At 43.5% G+C, this 18343-nt stretch overlaps 1 protein-coding gene and 1 long non-coding RNA gene across 21 annotated transcripts in view; one reads left to right on the top strand and one right to left on the bottom strand.

The window, feature by feature from the left end:
- Positions 1-18343, top strand: part of LOC106589946 (nuclear factor 1 X-type) — a 166458-nt gene that overhangs the window by 42010 nt on the left and 106105 nt on the right. For 19 of the 20 annotated variants that reach the window (XM_045707807.1, XM_045707814.1, XM_045707799.1 and 16 more), the window contains one exon: positions 15604-16135. In XM_045707807.1, coding sequence (XP_045563763.1) covers positions 15604-16135 — 532 coding nt within the window. Of the gene's footprint in view, positions 1-13988; positions 14780-15603; positions 16136-18343 lie in introns of those variants that run through there. The other variant, XM_045707793.1, reaches the window with a different exon arrangement.
- Positions 16320-18343, bottom strand: part of LOC106590017 (uncharacterized) — a 46954-nt gene continuing 44930 nt past the window's right edge. Inside the window, exon 3 of the long non-coding RNA XR_001324993.2 lies at positions 16320-16927. This is a non-coding gene — a long non-coding RNA (uncharacterized lncRNA). The remainder of the gene's footprint in view (positions 16928-18343) is intronic.

An 18343-nucleotide genomic window follows, 5' to 3' on the forward strand; every position in this document is an offset into this window, starting at 1 on the left:
CCAGCCTTTAACCCTCACACTGCCGTCCAACAGGCCATGTCCCAACACATACATAGTCCAGCCTTTAACCCTCACACTGCCATCCAACAGGCCATGATCCAACACGTATATAGTCCAGCCTTTAACCCTCACACTGCCATCCAACAGGCCATGCCCCAACACGTATATAGTCCAGCCTTTAACCCTCACACTGCCGTCCAACAGGCCATGCCCCAACACGTACATAGTCCAGCCTTTAACCCTCACACTGCCATCCAACAGGCCATGCCCCAACACGTATATAGTTCAGCCTTTAACCCTCACACTGCCATCCAACAGGCCATGATCCAACACGTATATAGTCCAGCCTTTAACCCTCACACTGCCGTCCAACAGGCCATGCCCCAACACGTATATAGTCCAGCCTTTAACCCTCACACTGCCGTCCAACAGGCCATGCCCCAACACGTATATAGTCCAGCCTTTAACCCTCACACTGCCATCCAACAGGCCATGATCCAACACGTACATAGTCCAGCCTTTAACCCTCACACTGCCATCCAACAGGCCATGATCCAACACGTACATAGTCCAGCCTTTAACCCTCACACTGCCGTCCAACAGGCCATGTCCCAACACGTACATAGTCCAGCCTTTAACCCTCACATTGCCATCCAATAGGCCATGTCCCAACACGTACATAGTCCAGCCTTTAACCCTCACATTGCCAACCAAGCACCAGACAGCACACAAACAGTGCCGGGTCTAGCTCTTGTAACTCATAGACTATGTTCCAATGTCCATACTAGTGTATCTACCACTTGCATTGTAACAAAGGATATTGTAACAGAGGATGTTGTAACAGAGGATATTGTAACAGAGGATGTTGTAACAGAGGATGTTTTAACAGAGGATGTTGTAACAGAGGATATTGTAACAGAGGATATTGTAACAGAGGATGTTGTAACAGAGGATATTGTAACAGAGGATGTTGTAACAGAGGATATTGTAACAGAGGATATTGTAACAGAGGATGTTGTAACAGAGGATGTTGTAACAGAGGATGTTGTAACAGAGGATATTGTAACAGAGGATATTGTAACAGAGGATATTGTAACAGAGGATGTTGTAACAGAGGATATTGTAACAGAGGATGTTGTAACAGAGGATGTTGTAATAAAGGATATTGTAACAGAGGATGTTGTAACAGAGGATGTTGTAACAGAGGATATTGTAACAGAGGATGTTGTAACAGAGGATGTTGTAACAGAGGATATTGTAACAGAGGATGTTGTAACAGAGGATGTTGTAACAGAGGATGTTGTAACAGAGGATGTTGTAACAAAGGATATTGTAACAGAGGATGTTGTAACAGAGGATGTTGTAACAGAGGATATTGTAACAGAGGATGTTGTAACAGAGGATATTGTAACAGAGGATGTTGTAACAGAGGATGTTGTAACAAAGGATATTGTAACAGAGGATGTTGTAACAGAGGATGTTGTAACAGAGGATGTTGTAACAGAGGATATTGTAACAGAGGATGTTGTAACAGAGGATATTGTAACAGAGGATGTTGTAACAGAGGATATTGTAACAGAGGATGTTGTAACAGAGGATATTGTAACAGAGGATGTTGTAACAGAGGATGTTGTAACAGAGGATATTGTAACAGAGGATGTTGTAACCGAGCCACAGGACTTTAGTGGAGTTCTGTTTACTATGATTAGGGCCAGTTTTCCTTGAAAACATGACCTTACTAGGAAAGTCTCTGGGCCTTAACTAAGATTTGTTTGAGTTCAATTTAATGAATCAATATTGACAAGTGTAACAGTTGGTGGAGGACTAGGGTTTCAATAGGAGGAGAACAGGACAGTTAATCCTAGAGTAGGTGGTGGAGGACAATGCGGGCCGTCCCCCCTTAAATGTATTCTACGGCGATGACAGACCCATAGCATTACTATCCTATTACATAAACTGACACACTACATTACAATGGGAGTTATTTACAAAGACAGTTTGCCGTGGCTGGTGATGACCGACTGGTGAAGACAGACTGGTAAATACAGGCTGGTGATGACCGACTGGTGAAGACAGACTGGTGAAGTAGTATCCTCTTATAAACAGTACAATGCATCATCAACGCTGTATAATCCTGACACAATACATTTCAATGGGAGTCATTTCCAGTTCAATAACATGAGGGTTCTTTAGATGGATATATCTCATGGAAGATGGAGAAGAGGAACACTTAAAAGGCATTGGGAGGTGTTGGAGCAAATCTCTGTTTATACTAGCTATAGTCAAATGAGGTATGTGAGCAGGGAAGAGGGTATTGCCTGCCATGTGTGTGTGTGCGTGTGTGGTGAACTAGGAAGGCTAAAAGGTAGTCTCACAGCACTTGTCTGTTTGGCACTAGTGTAATGAATGACTGTACTAGTTTGGAGTCTGGTTGAGTCAAGCTGTGTAGGGTGGTCCACTGGTGTAATGAATGACTGTACTAGTTTGGAGTCTGGTTGAGTCAAGCTGTGTAGGGTGGTCCACTGGTGTAATGAATGACTGTACTAGTTTGGAGTCTGGTTGAGTCAAGCTGTGTAGGGTGGTCCACTGGTGTAATGAATGACTGTACTAGTTTGGAGTCTGGTTGAGTCAAGCTGTGTAGGGTGGTCCACTGGTGTAATGAATGACTGTACTAGTTTGGAGTCTGGTTGAGTCAAGCTGTGTAGGGTGGTCCACTGGTGTAATGAATGACTGTACTAGTTTGGAGTCTGGTTGAGTCAAGCTGTGTAGGGTGGTCCACTGGTGTAATGAATGACTGTACTAGTTTGGAGTCTGGTTGAGTCAAGCTGTGTAGGGTGGTCCATGTGAGAGAGAGAAGAGGGAAAGAGAGACAAGGGGAACAGAGGGAGAGAAAGAGAGTCCGAGATGAAAAGAGAGTGTAAGGGTTACAGAGAGAGAGAAATAAAGAGAGATGTCAAAAGAGAGAGAGAGAGAGACTGCAAACCAGAGAGAAAGAGCGAGGAAAGGGTGGTGGAATTAGGGAAGGGTGTTGGTGTTGGGGTTGGCGGGGTACAGAATGAATGTGTGAGTTGGGCTGGTGGGATGGTTGCAAGGCATTTGCATAAAGGGTGAGGGCATCGTGCCCGGCTGTGGGGAAGGGTTGGCACCTCGCCTCACCAACTGGCAGAGGGAGGACTGAGGAGGAATAAAAGAGAGAGAATTACAGAAACCGAGGGAGAGGGAGTAAGAGAGAGTGAAGGGGGGAGAGAGAGTGATAGATAGGAAGAGGGAGTGATAGATAGGGAGAGGGAGTAAGAGAGAGTGAAGGGGGGAGAGAGAGTGATAGATAGATAGGAAGAGGGAGTGATAGATAGGGAGAGGGAGTAAGAGAGAGTGAAGGGGGGAGAGAGAGTGATAGATAGATAGGAAGAGGGAGTGATAGATAGGGAGAGGGAGTAAGAGAGAGTGAAGGGGAGAGAGAGAGTGATAGATAGATAGGAAGAGGGAGTGATAGATAGGGAGAGGGAGTAAGAGAGAGTGAAGGGGAGAGAGAGAGTGATAGGGAGAGAGAGTGATAGAGAGTGATAGATAGAGAGAAAGGAAGAGAGAGTGATAGATAGAGAGAAAGGGAGAGAGAGTGATAGGGAGAGAGAGTGATAGAGAGTGATAGATAGAGAGAAAGGGAGAGAGAGTGATAGATAGAGTGATAGATAGAGAGAGAGGAGGGAACTCACTCAATAGAGCATCTCTTGTTTCAGGGAGAGCCGGGTCCTGGCTAGCTGTTGACAGAGCAGGAGAGAGGAGAGGAGGGGAGGAAAGGGGAGAGGAGAGGAGAGAGGAGCAGAGGAGGGGAGGAAAGGGGAGAGGAGAGGAGAGAGGAAGCGAGGAGATGAGAGGAGAGGAGTAAAGGGGAGAGGAGAGGAGGGGCGGAAAGGGGAGAGGGGAGAGGAGAGGAGTAAAGAGGAGAGGAGTAAAGAGGAGAGGAGTAAAGAGGAGACGAGGGGAGTAAAGAGGAGAGGAGGAAAGGGGAGAGGGGAGGCAAGAGGAGAGGAGAGGAGAGGAAGGGAGGCGAGAGGAGAGGAAGGGAGGTGAGAGGTGAGGAGGGGAGGCGAGGGGAGGCGAGAGGAGAGGAGAGGAGAGGAGGAGAGGTGAGAGCAGGGGAGAGGAGTGGTGAGCAAGGGGGACAGGAGAGGAGGGAAGGGGATGGGAGGTGGGAGGAGAGGAGAGCAGGGGGGACGGGAGGGGAGAGGGGATATATTGTTTGATTATCTGCTTCATTCCTGCTGTACTCCACCAACACTCATCCAAAGTTTATATCAAGTCCCTGCAGCTGTACTGTGGTCAAGCTGTTATTGGAATATGATATATACTGTATATGAACTTGAGTGTGTGTGTCATGTGTGTCTGACAGTGTCCATGACACACACACACACACACACACACACACACACACACACACACACACACACACACACACACACACACACACACACACACACACACACACACACACACACTCAGGTTCAGAGTGTGAGACAGTCCCCTCCCTCTCGTTTAGCCGGAAAACAGTCTCTCTGTCCCCCCTACACACACACACACACACACACACACACACACACACACACACACACACACACACACACACACACACACACACACACACACACACACACACCCTGCCCTCCCCTCTGAGTGTCAAGCACTGCCCACTTGACCTTTTCAGGAATGGCCGCCCTTGTGGACTGCTGGGGGGAATGCTGTGCATTCACTTTTAATGGAGCCGACCAGCTGGGGGGCAGACAGAGAATACCTAGCACCGCCCCGGGGGCAAGTAGTACTATTATAATGGACAGGGGACTTAGTGACATATCTGATCCGCTTAGCTGCTTCTCCCTGCCCTGAAACATACCCTCCTAATAATGTCATGTAGCACTGAATGCATGAATTAAGAAAAAGTGAATGAATCAATGAATGGCTGAATGAATGAGTTATCAATACATTATTTCGCATCCAATAGACACAATGAATCCTCTCAGTAATGTTAGGCTGCTGTATCAATTGTCAATATTGTGATATTGTAGTCTTCTTATTACCAGGCAGGAAATTGTTAGAATAAGACTGGGCCATTGTCTGGACAAGGCCTCCTGCCATGTGTTCTGGGATTTGTAGTCTATAGCTGGAAGAGGCTCGAATCCGGGCAGGGCCCTGTGCGTCTGGATCCGTTTATAGCACAAATACACTCAGGGCCACACACACACACACACACACACACACACACACACACACACACACACCCTCGCCACAGAAATGGTTCCAGACTTTCACACATAGTAATGAGTCTGTGTGTAAACAGGGATAATTACAAACGATGCACAGACACACATTAATCATCATTCTAACTGCCTCACTAACGAGAAAAGAAAGAAATAAAGAAAAAGGAAGGAAGGAAGGAAGGAAGGAAGGAAGGAAGGAAGGAAGGAAGGAAGGAAGGAAGGAAGGAAGGAAGGAAGGAAGGAAGGAAGGAAGGAAGGAAGGAAGGAAGGAAGGAAGGAAGGAAGGACAGAGTTTTTCTTCTCATTTTATCAGGGAGTTATGTTAACTTCAGGCTGGGGCAGACTAAAAGGGTTGCAGTTAGACTGATTCGAGTGCACGGCACCAAATTGGCACTATTCTGGATTTTGGCAGTGAATGCAGGTTGAGAGGAATAAGGGGATGTATAGAGAGAGCGAGAGGCCCTTGTGTTTTATTTTGCAGTGGTGTGTGAGGAAGTGTGTGTTTGTGAGGGAGAGAGCGAGCGAGCGAGAGAGAAAGTGTGTTTGTGAGGAAGAAGAGACACTATTGTAAGCTGTATTTTTAAACCCTATGGTTTATACACAGTTGCAAACGTGTAATGGTATGCTAGTCTGCTGCAACTGCAGTGCGGCTCTGCTGTCCTGCGCACCTTGCTTTTCTTCCTTTCCCCGTGGGAAGAAAACATGGAAACTTGGCTGTAGCTATAGGAACACATTTTTCCCCCTTTTCTTTTAATACAGAGCAGCCTAAAAAGGCAGAATGCTCCATATGAAGGCAGATATTCCTGCCCTGTACAAGGTTTAGGAGGGAAGTTAAGAAGTTTGCATTGGATTTTCTATGCAAAGCACAGGCACTTTTAAAAACTCCATGACTCATAGTAATTCCGCAATCTATTCTAGAACACCGAAACTTCAATACAGAACACCCTAGAAAGTAAGCTGCAACACACACATACACACACGAGCATATGACGTGGAAAATATCCCTCTGTGCCGTGGTCCAAATCTCTCGCACTCTTTCCCTTACATCATCGCAGTACCTGTCAATATGTGATTTTACTGAGCAGATGTCGAACGCTGTCCTCCCAATTTCAACTGTGACACGTCCGTCCTCGCGCTCTCCAGTGACTTTGTGTTTTATGGGAAGAGCAAGAGAATACGTGCAGTTCTCCGGTACTCGGTGTCACTCACCAGTCATTGCTTCTCCATCTTGAATGAACCTTATGCTTAAATAGAATGAAGTAGTCATAAGTTCCAATCGCATTTTTTAAGTAATTCGATTTCCTTCCACAACTTGACCTTAGCCATACTTTTTACATCATATCCCTATTTATAAGTAGGCCTAATACGGAAATAATAATCTAGTCCAACGACACGATTGGTGAATTGTGTTATTTGTATTGCATCCCTAAAATGCATTTCTATAACTTTTATTATAAAAAATAAGAAACATGACTATAGAAGCAGTGATATGTGAATAGCAATGGAATGAAGTGATCATATTTTCTGCATGATATGACTATGTTTGAGCAAGGCATTTGAGTAAAGAAACATCATTATATTATCCCCAAATGTATTTTTGCATCGAAAACATTATAATTAGCTTATACAAATATATTGGTGGTTAATTCGTTTTTTCTACTGTACATTTTGTATTTTAGAAGACATTGTAATTTTTCCCTATACTCTCGACTGCTAAACCATATAAAAGGCCTATGTTATTTACAGGAAAAAACGTTTAGGTTACCAAACTGTCTCAACAATAAATTGAAATGAAACTTAATTGCTCTCTCTTTTTTTTCTTTTTTTTTCACTATTTTAGAAAATGAATGAATGAGTTTTTATATTGCATTTCATTGTTTATAACTTCATTTACCAAAATTGGCCAACAGTAGAAATAGAGGATTGCACTATTGTCCAGTAAAGCAAAAGCTTGTTTCTGAGTAAATGTACCTTCGTACTGAATCAGGCTATAAGGTGAAGTGCACGAAAATGAAACAAAATGTAATCAACTTGATCATTTGATTTCGGATCTACAAATCTTTTTTAGCTGACGTTCCACTCCCAAAGACAGGAGTGGCAAGGAGTGGAATGGAATTGCTCAACAGAGATGGCAACCAGGTTAAAATGAAATGTCAAAGCATGTACAAGAAATTATGACGTTTGTGTATTAGTTGCACGCATCAGTTGTTAAATCTCAATATGTAGCAGAATTTGTCAAAATATAATGTATTTATTTAGTCATTTCAAGCAGTAAAGAAACATTGAATATATTATTGGGGTGTAGTCATGGTTCATTTATCTATGAAGGATTATTTTGATGTTATTACATGATGCGTCTCTACTCGTTTAAGACCATACTAGAACAAAACAGAAGATTCCAGTAATCTACAAATAGGCTGCATCCGTAGGCCCACATAACCTACGAAAATAGACAATTTCTTTATTTATCTTATTCCGAAAAATTATATGTAGTCAATCTTTATCATTTGGGTTATTATATGGGGTTGATAGTTAGAATTGTTACAAACCATTATAATTAAGCCCATGTATGTCTGCAGAGGGGCCTATTCAGAGTAAAAACCTGGAAGCAAAATTATATGTGGTATAACATTGGCTCTATAGATAACACACACAGGGTATATTTATGAATAGTAAAACGTTCAATTTTCGTGTGAGAAAAAGCTGACCTATTTGGCTGCAAGTCTTGCTGCTTTTGGTTGAGCCTCGCGCCTAACGCGGAGTTTCCCGCCACTTGGATCTGTTTTACTGAGATGAAGCGCGAGGAGGTTTGTTCCTGTTTTAACAGTCTATATGATGCGAGTCAAATATAACAAGAGAGAAGGTTTGTTCCTATTTTAACAGTCTATATGATGCGAGTCAAATATAACAAGAGAGGAGGTTTGTTCCTGTTTTAACAGTCTATATGATGCGAGTCAAATATAACAAGAGAGAAGGTTTGTTCCTATTTTAACAGTCTATATGATGCGAGTCAAATATAACAAGAGAGGAGGTTTGTTCCTATTTTAACAGTCTATATGATGCGAGTCAAATATAACAAGAGAGGTTTGTTCCTACTTTAACAGTCTATATGATGCAAGTCAAATATAACAAGAGAGGAGGTTTGTTCCTATTTTAACAGTCTATATGATGCGAGTCAAATATAACAAGAGAGGAGGTTTGTTCCTATTTTAACAGTCTATATGATGCGAGTCAAATATAACAAGAGAGGAGGTTTGTTCCTATTTTAACAGTCTATATGATGCGAGTCAAATAAAACAAGAGAGGAGGTTTGTTCCTATTTTAACAGTCTATATGATGCGAGTCAAATATAACAAGAGAGGAGGTTTGTTCCTATTTTCACAGTCTATATGATGCGAGTCAAATATAACAAGAGAGGAGGTTTGTTCCTATTTTAACAGTCTATATGATGCGAGTCAAATATAACAAGAGAGGTTTGTTCCTACTTTAACAGTCTATATGATGCGAGTCAAATATAACAAGAGAGGTTTGTTCCTATTTTAACAGTCTATATGATGCGAGTCAAATATAACAAGAGAGGTTTGTTCCTATTTTAACAGTCTATATGATGCGAGTCAAATATAACAAGAGAGGAGGTTTGTTCCTATTTTAACAGTCTATATGATGTGAGTCAAATATAACAAGAGAGGAGGTTTGTTCCTATTTTAACAGTCTATATGATGCGAGTCAAATATAACAAGAGAGGAGGTTTGTTCCTATTTTTACAGTCTATATGATGCGAGTCAAATATAACAACAGAGGAGGTTTGTTCCTATTTTAACAGTCTATATGATGCGAGTCAAATATAACAAGAGAGGAGGTTTGTTCCTATTTTAACAGTCTATATGATGCGAGTCAAATATAACAAGAGAGGTTTGTTCCTATTTTAACAGTCTATATGATGCGAGTCAAATAAAACAAGAGAGGAGGTTTGTTCCTATTTTAACAGTCTATATGATGTGAGTCAAATAAAACAAGAGAGGAGGTTTGTTCCTATTTTAACAGTCTATATGATGCGAGTCAAATATAACAAGAGAGGAGGTTTGTTCCTATTTTAACAGTCTATATGATGCGAGTCAAATATAACAAGAGAGGTTTGTTCCTACTTTAACAGTCTATATGATGTGAGTGAAATATAACAACAGAGGAGGTTTGTTCCTATTTTAACAGTCTATATGATGTGAGTCAAATAAAACAAGAGAGGAGGTTTGTTCCTATTTTAACAGTCTATATGATGTGAGTCAAATATAACAAGAGAGGAGGTTTGTTCCTATTTTAACAGTATATATATTGTGAGTCAAATTTAACAAGAGGAGAGAAGTTCAGAGATGCCGCCGTCTAAAGTGGTTCTACAGAAACACAGAAAGCGGCTATAGCAGAACATGTTTTCTGGAAGAGATTACAATTTACTGGTCCCCACAGCAAGCAGTTATTTTCCCCCTCGGCAACGCTTTTATTTTTATTTTCTGCCGGTTGTAAATCTTGGCAATGCAAATATAGCCTACATTTGTGCTGAGTGCTGTTTTCATCCAACGTTAGGCTACCTGCTCAGTCCTTGGCTATTGAAAGAAAGAGACTGATTTTGGCAGGCTTCGCCAGTAGGCTACGTGTTCCTTTCATGATAAAGAGATAGGCTATTTGAATGTTTAGGCAGACTATCCACATTTAAAAATGTATTTCTAGTACTTTCCTTTATAGCGTTAATTTAATGGGGACTTGTTTGTGTATTTTACTGGACTGCTAGTGCTACTTTTCGGGTAATTTAATGCCTAATTGGCTTAGGCCTACAAAGGAAAGCATTCTATTCAATATCACTTCTATGTCACTTATAGATTAGATATGAAGTAGAAAAACGTTTTGTAGACTTTAAATTAATTTATAATTCAATAGTATCAAACTTAAAGAGAAGGCTTTGAATTCCCTCATATGGAATGTTAGGCCTTTCCTATTTCTCATGTGTGAGTTCCATCCACTCAGGCCTTCTGATATCCTCAATAGGCCTACTGGCCTATTAAAGGCTGGCCTATAGGCTATATAAAAGTGTTTTGCTGGTAGGTCTATATGACAGGGTCGTTGCGGATTCTATATAAGCAATTAGAAATAGAAATCAACAATGGAACTGTGTCACACCATAATGCCTCGGGTAACGTTCTCGTTCTTTTCCCTTTGTCTGCCTTTTTGGCAGTTGTTTTACTCTCTATACAACTCCAAGGGTTTTCCCGCTCTTTCTGTGCAAAATCGATGGCTTTGTCCATTCATATATACACTCCTTGGTAAAACTATAGGCGGCTTTCCTAGTTCCAAACACTCGTTTTTTCCCCCATCTCTCCCTCTTCACTTGCTCTCTTTTTCGTTTGTGAGAAACGAAAGCGCAGGAGAGAGCTGGAGATTGTTTCTGTGCAGCCTCGCGAACAAAGGTCACCGTTTAGAGAGAGAGAGAGTTGCACGCGGAGATTAGATGAGCTCTCTCCCTCTCTCTCTCAAAAGAAAACTAAAACACGATTGCAGAACAGGAGATACCAGTAAATATACCGCTGGCCCGCGGCAAGAGGCCCATGGCAGGCGGCCGTTGGCGACAGACACACACTCACCGACCGCCTGCCGAGCGAGCGCATGTAGTGGCCAAATGCATCCAACATATCCACTATAACTAGGCATGTCTCTCCTATTTAAAAGCAAGAAATACGTTTTGAAAAATTATATTAACTGCCACATAATAAATGGTAGGGTGCCACAGACTGGTGTCCTGGCCAAAATAATACAAGTTCTGCATTTGGCTAATTATATTAAACACATGTAGGTCATGTTTATTCGTATCTGCAGTGGTCCGGCGCTATATAATAGGCATCATTTAAAATGAATCTGGGAACGAAACCTTCAGCTGTTAAACGCGTGGCCTTATTGAGTTATTTTGGATTTTGTCAAATAAATCTCAGACATAAAATAGTCAAATCAAATCAGTGTTGACGTCATGTCGATTGATTCACAGAAATATCTCTATATTTATTTATATATATATATATATATATATATATATATATATATATATATATATATATATATATATATATATATGAAAAAAATGTGAGCTTGCTTGAACCATCTTTACTTTGGTTCATCAGATTTATGGAAATGTTGTGGCCGGTCTGTGATAGAATATTTTTGCATGAATAGTGTAAAAATAGAATCTTGTGCTGTCTTATATTATGCAGAACCATAGAGGACTTTCATTCATTTACTTGATGATCTTTTCTGTTTGTTTTTGTTCCAGTCTGGTTGTGGTTGCAGCATGATATGATACTTGTGACAGTATGGGTGATATTTAAGACAATATAGATACTTGTAGCAATAGTAGCCTATGGGTTGTAAAGTAGCCATCTCTCCCCATCACTTTGTATTATACAATATGCTTAACCTCAGTTAAGAGATGGTATGGATCCCCTCTGATTATTTTTAAACAAGAATCTTAGTAGACACACCTCTCTCGTTCCTTTTTCTCTCTCTCCATCTCTCTCTCTCTCTCTCTCTCTCTCTCTCTCTCTCTCCTCTCATCTTGTTATTTCTCCCAAATTCCTCTCTCTGTAACTTCTCTTCCCCACATTTGGTGCTCTGCCCCACATTTTGTGCCCACAGAGTTACTGTGTTGTTTCTCCTGCCCACATTCGGTGCCCGCCTATGTATTAGCATGTTCGTCAACCAGTGCCCGTCCAGTTGAGCCTGTCCAGATTGGGTCTTTGCTCAGTACCACCATCCAGCACAATGCAGCCAGACACCCGGCTAGCCAGGCCGTGGCTTTGCTGTCAGGCAGAGGCAGAGAGAGAAAGCTGGGCTAGATGGCTGTGTAGATCTGATGGCCCTGGGCTGGAACCAGAGGATTCCTGGTCTTTGTAGGGGTGTTCAGAGAGTGGCCATCGGGCCGGAATCAAATAGTTCTGCTTCCATGCCAGAGGACCTACATGATGCTCCCATTTTGCCCATTTTTGACACAATCTCTGTAATTTCCTCCTGGCCCGAATTTACTTATTTTTTTCTCACATCACTTAGATTTGTGATTTTGTGTGTGTGAGCAATTATACTATCATGGGATGGCTGTGAGAATGTTATATTTAGCATAATTATCCTCTGTGTTTTCCCCTCAGAAATGCTGTATATACAGTATATATTTATGAATTATATCCCTTGTGGAACTTAAATGTCCTATTTCCTGAACACTTGTCCTGTAGTGGGTACACTCCTTCCTTCCTCACTAGGGTCAGACAGCCAATGAGAGCAAGTAAAGTGGTAGCCAGGGTGATGCAGTCAGTCGTAAACTCCCTGCAGTTCAACTTGCCTGATGTTTCATATGTCCTGTACGTCACTGGAGGGCAATACATTACATCCTACGTTACATGTTGGAGTATGAAAATAAAGCAATAAAAATGGCATGTTTTTATATTACAAAGAAAGGGACGATGTGTATTTTCGGAGGCACAGACAGGCGATATACTTTTGTGACTTGCAGTGAACAGATCCTTTGTAAGGTCTCACATATCTGCCTGCCCTGCATTCGTAAACAGCGTATAGGCTGCATTTACATTTACAGAGATACGGTCCAGTCCGTAGCGGACCGGTTCGGTTCTCAAGTTTCCATTGTCCACTGACTGAACCCCTCTCATTGGAATGCTCTCTACATTTGTAACAGAAACATTTAATGTGTGTCCAACACACTGTTGTCAAGCACGCGGCTGCTAAAAAGGGCCATTTTGGAATTGGAATGAATGTGAGCGAACGAATAGAAAAAGGTCCAGTTTGGAACAAATGCGAGAGAGTGATTTAAAACAGAGTGAGTGTTTTTGGATAGAGGATGGATGGATGTTTTGGGGGGAAGAAGAGGGGAACGGAATGGTTGTTCTTCTCCTCTTTTCCCCCTCTCACTCTCTTTGTTTGTGTGGTAAATCCAGGAGCAGCTGCTTGGTTTGAGGGTCTAGTGGGATTTTGGGGCTGCTCTTTCTCATGGCATCCTGTGCCAAGGTGGTGAAACGCGAGCAGAGAGCAGAGGAGAGAGAGAAAGAGGGGGAGAGAGGGGAGGGAAGGATTGGCTCTGGGCGGGTGCACTGGGAGAGGGTGTCTGCGTCCCAAATGGCACCTTATTCCCTGTTTACTGCACTACTTTTGCCCCGGGACCATAGGGCTCTGGTCAAAAGTAGTGCACTATATAGGGAATAGAGGTGCCAGTTGGGAGACAACCAGAGAGATCGTGCTGGTTTGATGAGATGGTGGTGACCATGCTGGTGACGGAAGATGCAGGATGGGTGAGGGAGGGGGGCAGGTAGGTGGAGTAGAGGCGGGCGGGTGCTGTCTGGATTGGTGCATGTAAAATGAATATCCACTGGACTTTGCCTTTCCACTAGATTGGACTTGTCTATTTGGCTAATGACATGCCTTCTGTCTGCTCCACACACAATCCCCCTCTCCCTCCCTTCCTCCCGCTCGCTCGCTCCCTCCCTCTCTCTCTCTCTTGCGCGCTCCCTTGCTCTTTATCTCTCTCCACTACCAGCCACCAACCCAACCTCCCCTCCTCCCTCCTCTTTGCCATATCTCTCTCTTCCCTCCCTTTCAGTCGCTCGGAGCGTGCGTATTGGCTGAGGCTGAGCAGACACTCTGTGCCAAGTAGGTGGGCCTTGTGCGCGTTGGCACAGACTCAGTCAATGGTTAGAGAAGGAAAGTGGAGAGGAACAGAGAGAAAGAGAGAGACAGTTGGAGAGAAAGAGGGGGGAAAAGAAAGAAGACTGCAGCCTGGGTTTGCCAGCGGTCGTACACTCTTCCAACATTGATTCGAGTCCTCTTGTTTTTTTTTCTCTTCTTCTCCTCCGTCCTGCTCCCCCCTCCCTCTCTTCTTCCGACTCTCAGTTTCTCTCTCTATCCGTGAGCCTTACTTAGCCTACAGATCTGAACCAGTACCACCATACTACTGCTTTGCCAAAGCATTTTTGTTTTGTTTTTGGCCCCCCAAAATGTTTTTCCTTTTTTGAAAGCGAACAAAGAAGCGATTTCATTTAACATTTTTAAACTGATCTCATCGCTTTATTTAAATTGTATTATATTTTATTACATGCATACAACCTTTGTTGTTGTTTTGTAATTCACTTTTTAACTTTCCCTCCACTCTCTCTCTCTCTCTCTCTCTCCGGTGTTGTTGAACACCACCTGGTTTAGCAGCTCTTCTGCCACAGTACCTCCTGTGTTTCCGTGCTGGTACTACACCATCCTCACCCCCTCCTTTGCCTCTCCTTCATTCTTGACTTTGTTTTTGTTCTTCTTGCATTTATTGGACAATTTCTGCAGCTTTCCTCCGTTTTTTTTCCCCTCCTGCCGTTCTCCTTCATTTGTTTTGTAATTTGTAACATACTGTAGTTGCGGAACTTGTTGTGTATTGACTCAGTAAACCAGTATCGAACTGGTATACTGTTTTGTCTGGCGCAGTGAATTTATCATGAGACAGCGAAATGGTAACTACCAAGGTTTTATTTTTCTATTTTTCCCCTTCTGTTTTGTGATGACTGTTTTGTTGTCGATAGAATTTCAGTAATGACGTGAATTCAGAGTTTTTGGCAAAGATCATTCATATGCATGATTTTTTATTGAGGATGTGATGTTTTATTCAGAACTTGAGTTATTATGTTGAGTTATCGTGTTAGCAGACTAAGCAGGTGTGAGGGTATTTCTGAAGAGACTATTTCTTGTGTTCTTGTGTTGGTATTCTTTCCAGTCCTTTGTGTTACATGGATTTTAAATTGATGCAAAGTTGAATTTCCTGCTCTGTTTGAATGACGCGTTTATTTGAGTCATTTATTGGTGTATTATAAGGATTGTAGCTCTGCACAATGACATGCCTGTTATGTGCGCGTTAATGGCATGAAAATCAGCACATCAAAATATTGTCAACAGTGTTTTATTATTAGATATTACTGGTAGATAATATTAGATAGTTTGCCTCCTCTATCAGTATACTGTTTGATTGTTTTAATGTTTGTGTGTGTAGCCTGTGTGCGTCTGGTTCCTCGCTTTCTCTCTCCCTCTCTCTCTCCCTCTCCCCCTCTCTCTCTCTCTCTCTCTCTCTCTCTCTCTCTCTCTCCCCCAGCACCTCTCTCGTTCATTCTCTCCCTCCGCTCCCACAGAGCGGGAGCTGCTGCCTCTCAATGCTGCGCGCCAGTGCTAACTGCCTCTCCTCTCTCTTCCCCTCTCCCCCACTCCCCCTCTCCCCGCCTTCTCCTCCCCACCTCATTTCTCCCCCTCCTCCTCCCCCTGTTTCCACCCCCCCCACCACCACCAGGATGAATTCCACCCGTTCATCGAGGCCCTGCTGCCCCACGTCCGAGCCTTCTCCTACACATGGTTCAACCTGCAGGCCCGCAAGCGCAAGTACTTCAAGAAGCACGAGAAGAAGATGTCCAAGGAGGAAGAGCGTGCGGTCAAAGATGAACTGCTGGGAGAAAAATCCGAGATCAAACAGAAATGGGCGTCGAGGCTCCTCGCCAAGCTCCGCAAGGACATCCGGCCAGAGTTCCGGGAGGACTTTGTCCTCACCATCACCGGGAAGAAAGCCCCCTGCTGCGTCCTCTCCAACCCCGACCAGAAGGGTAAGATCAGGAGGATCGACTGTCTCCGCCAGGCCGACAAGGTGTGGAGGCTGGACCTGGTCATGGTCATCCTGTTCAAGGGCAGCCCCCTGGAGAGTACGGACGGAGAGCGGCTGGCCAAGTCGCCCCAGTGCTCCAACCACGGCCTGTGTGTCCAGCCGCATCACATCGGGGTCTCCGTCAAAGAGCTGGATCTCTACCTGGCCTACTTCGTCCAGGCACCAGGTCAGTCATCTGTGTTTGTTAGTGGATACTCTCTCTCTCTCTCTCTCTCTCTCTCTCTCTCTCTCTCTCTCTCTCTCTCTCTCTCTCTCTCTCTCTCTCTCTCTCTCTCTCTCTCTCTCTCTCTCTCTCTCTCATACATACAGTCTGACAGATAAACACACATCTGTCCTTTTTTTATGTTTATTTAAACCAGTTTATTTTTCTTTACTCGCAAATGTATTTGTGTTGTTCAAATAGAAGGGATTTAACAGAGATTATAAACAAAAAACGAAATATAAAGCCTAACATATTACATGATCATTTCATTTCACCTGAATGCAATTTAATAATGTAGATTCCAGTGGCAGTGTGACAGAGAATGATGTGAGTGTGTTGTGATTTAGTGTGTGTGAAAGAGAATGATGTGAGTGTGTTGTGATTTAGTGTGTGTGAAAGAGCGATTTAGTCAGCGTCCACTGAAGAGGGAGGATGTGTTTCTGTGTGTGAGAGAGTGAGCTATTTTGCTAGTGTGTATATGAACATGTATTTTGCATTGATGAGACAGGGATTGTGTGCATGTGAGTGAAAGGGTGTGTTTATGAGAGGGTAGCGTGTGTGTGTGTGTGTTTGTGTGTATATTTGGGAAGGCCTGTTGGTTGCTGCTGGGATTCTCTGGGGTTGGCCTGGGACCAGGATGTTGTGAGCGGTGTGTGCATGTCCTCTCAGGCCGCAAGCTGCCTCTTCTTCTCCGTCTGCCTGATGAGCGCCAGCACCACACCGAGCCTGGCTGCCAAGCACCGTCTCAGCCACCGCCTCCACCGCCGTATAGAAACACACACACACACACACAGTCAACGCCGCACACCCACAAAGCCAAACATAGTCTAGGCTGCACACACACAAAGCCTAACACCGCTTCAGTCGCCATTGCACACACACACACTCGTACATACAGCCAAACATAGTATCAGTCGCTGTCGCTGTCGCACACAGCCAGACACACACACTACTGTTAGAGCCACAACACACACACACACACACACACACACACACACACACACACACACACACACACACACACACACACACACACACACACACACACACACACAGACACGGCCAAAGACCAACTGAGATAGCGTTGAATACAGCCAAACATTGTTGTATCTCAGCCACCATCGTGCATGAACACAGAAACATCGCCTTGGTCGTCCAGCCACACACACACACACACACACACACACACACACACACACACACACACACACACACACACACACACACACACACACACACACACACACACACACACACACACACACACACACACACACACACGGCCAAAACACTGGCTCTATCATAACTTCCTCACACACGGCCAAACACTGTCGCAGCCGCCACACACACACACAGCCAAAAACTCCACTTCACACTACCCCCTGCCATTCATTGACTGAACACACTAGTAGCTAATTAACATTACACATGAACACACACTTTGGCAAACACACACACAACTCAACGCTGCCCGCAGTCCACATACATGGACGCAGACACACACACACAACTCAACGCTGCCCGCAGTCCACATACATGGACGCAGACACACACACAACTCAACGCTGCCCGCAGTCCACATACATGGACGCAGACACACACACACACACGTAGCCTAACTCTTTCTCCGCCGAGGCAGCGGACACACACTCCTCAGCCGGGCATACACACTCCTCGGCCTGGGCCAACACCGTCTCTCACTGCCCCAGCCAAACCCTGGCCTGGCAGTCTCTCACTCTGATGGCCTCTGCATGCAGCTAGCTACAGTAAACCCACTAGGTACTAGGGGACCATGTTGAGTGGGAATAAAAGACGATGCCATTCTGTATATATTTTTTATAATTTAGATTTTATTGTCTTTAATTTGAAATATATTTTAAAAGGCTGGATTGTTGCTTTTTAATGACTATTTTATTAGAGAAACAAAAGTTGTATTTATCAATTAATAATGTAGAGTTGATATCTTGTTTCTGTTGGAAAGGAAACGTAGGCTAAAATAATTTCACTACAATACATTTTTTTCTACAATTAATAATGTTTCACAAACTATTGTTGGAAACATAAATGTTTGATACAGACATGCTATTGGTGAATTTAGACCACCATTTCCAGTGTTATTCTAACCAAGTTTTGGTCCATTTCCTCTCGTCGTTATGTGGTCATGAGTACAGT

This window comes from Salmo salar, chromosome ssa02 (assembly GCF_905237065.1).
Source record: "Salmo salar chromosome ssa02, Ssal_v3.1, whole genome shotgun sequence".
Lineage (NCBI taxonomy): Eukaryota > Metazoa > Chordata > Actinopteri > Salmoniformes > Salmonidae > Salmo > Salmo salar.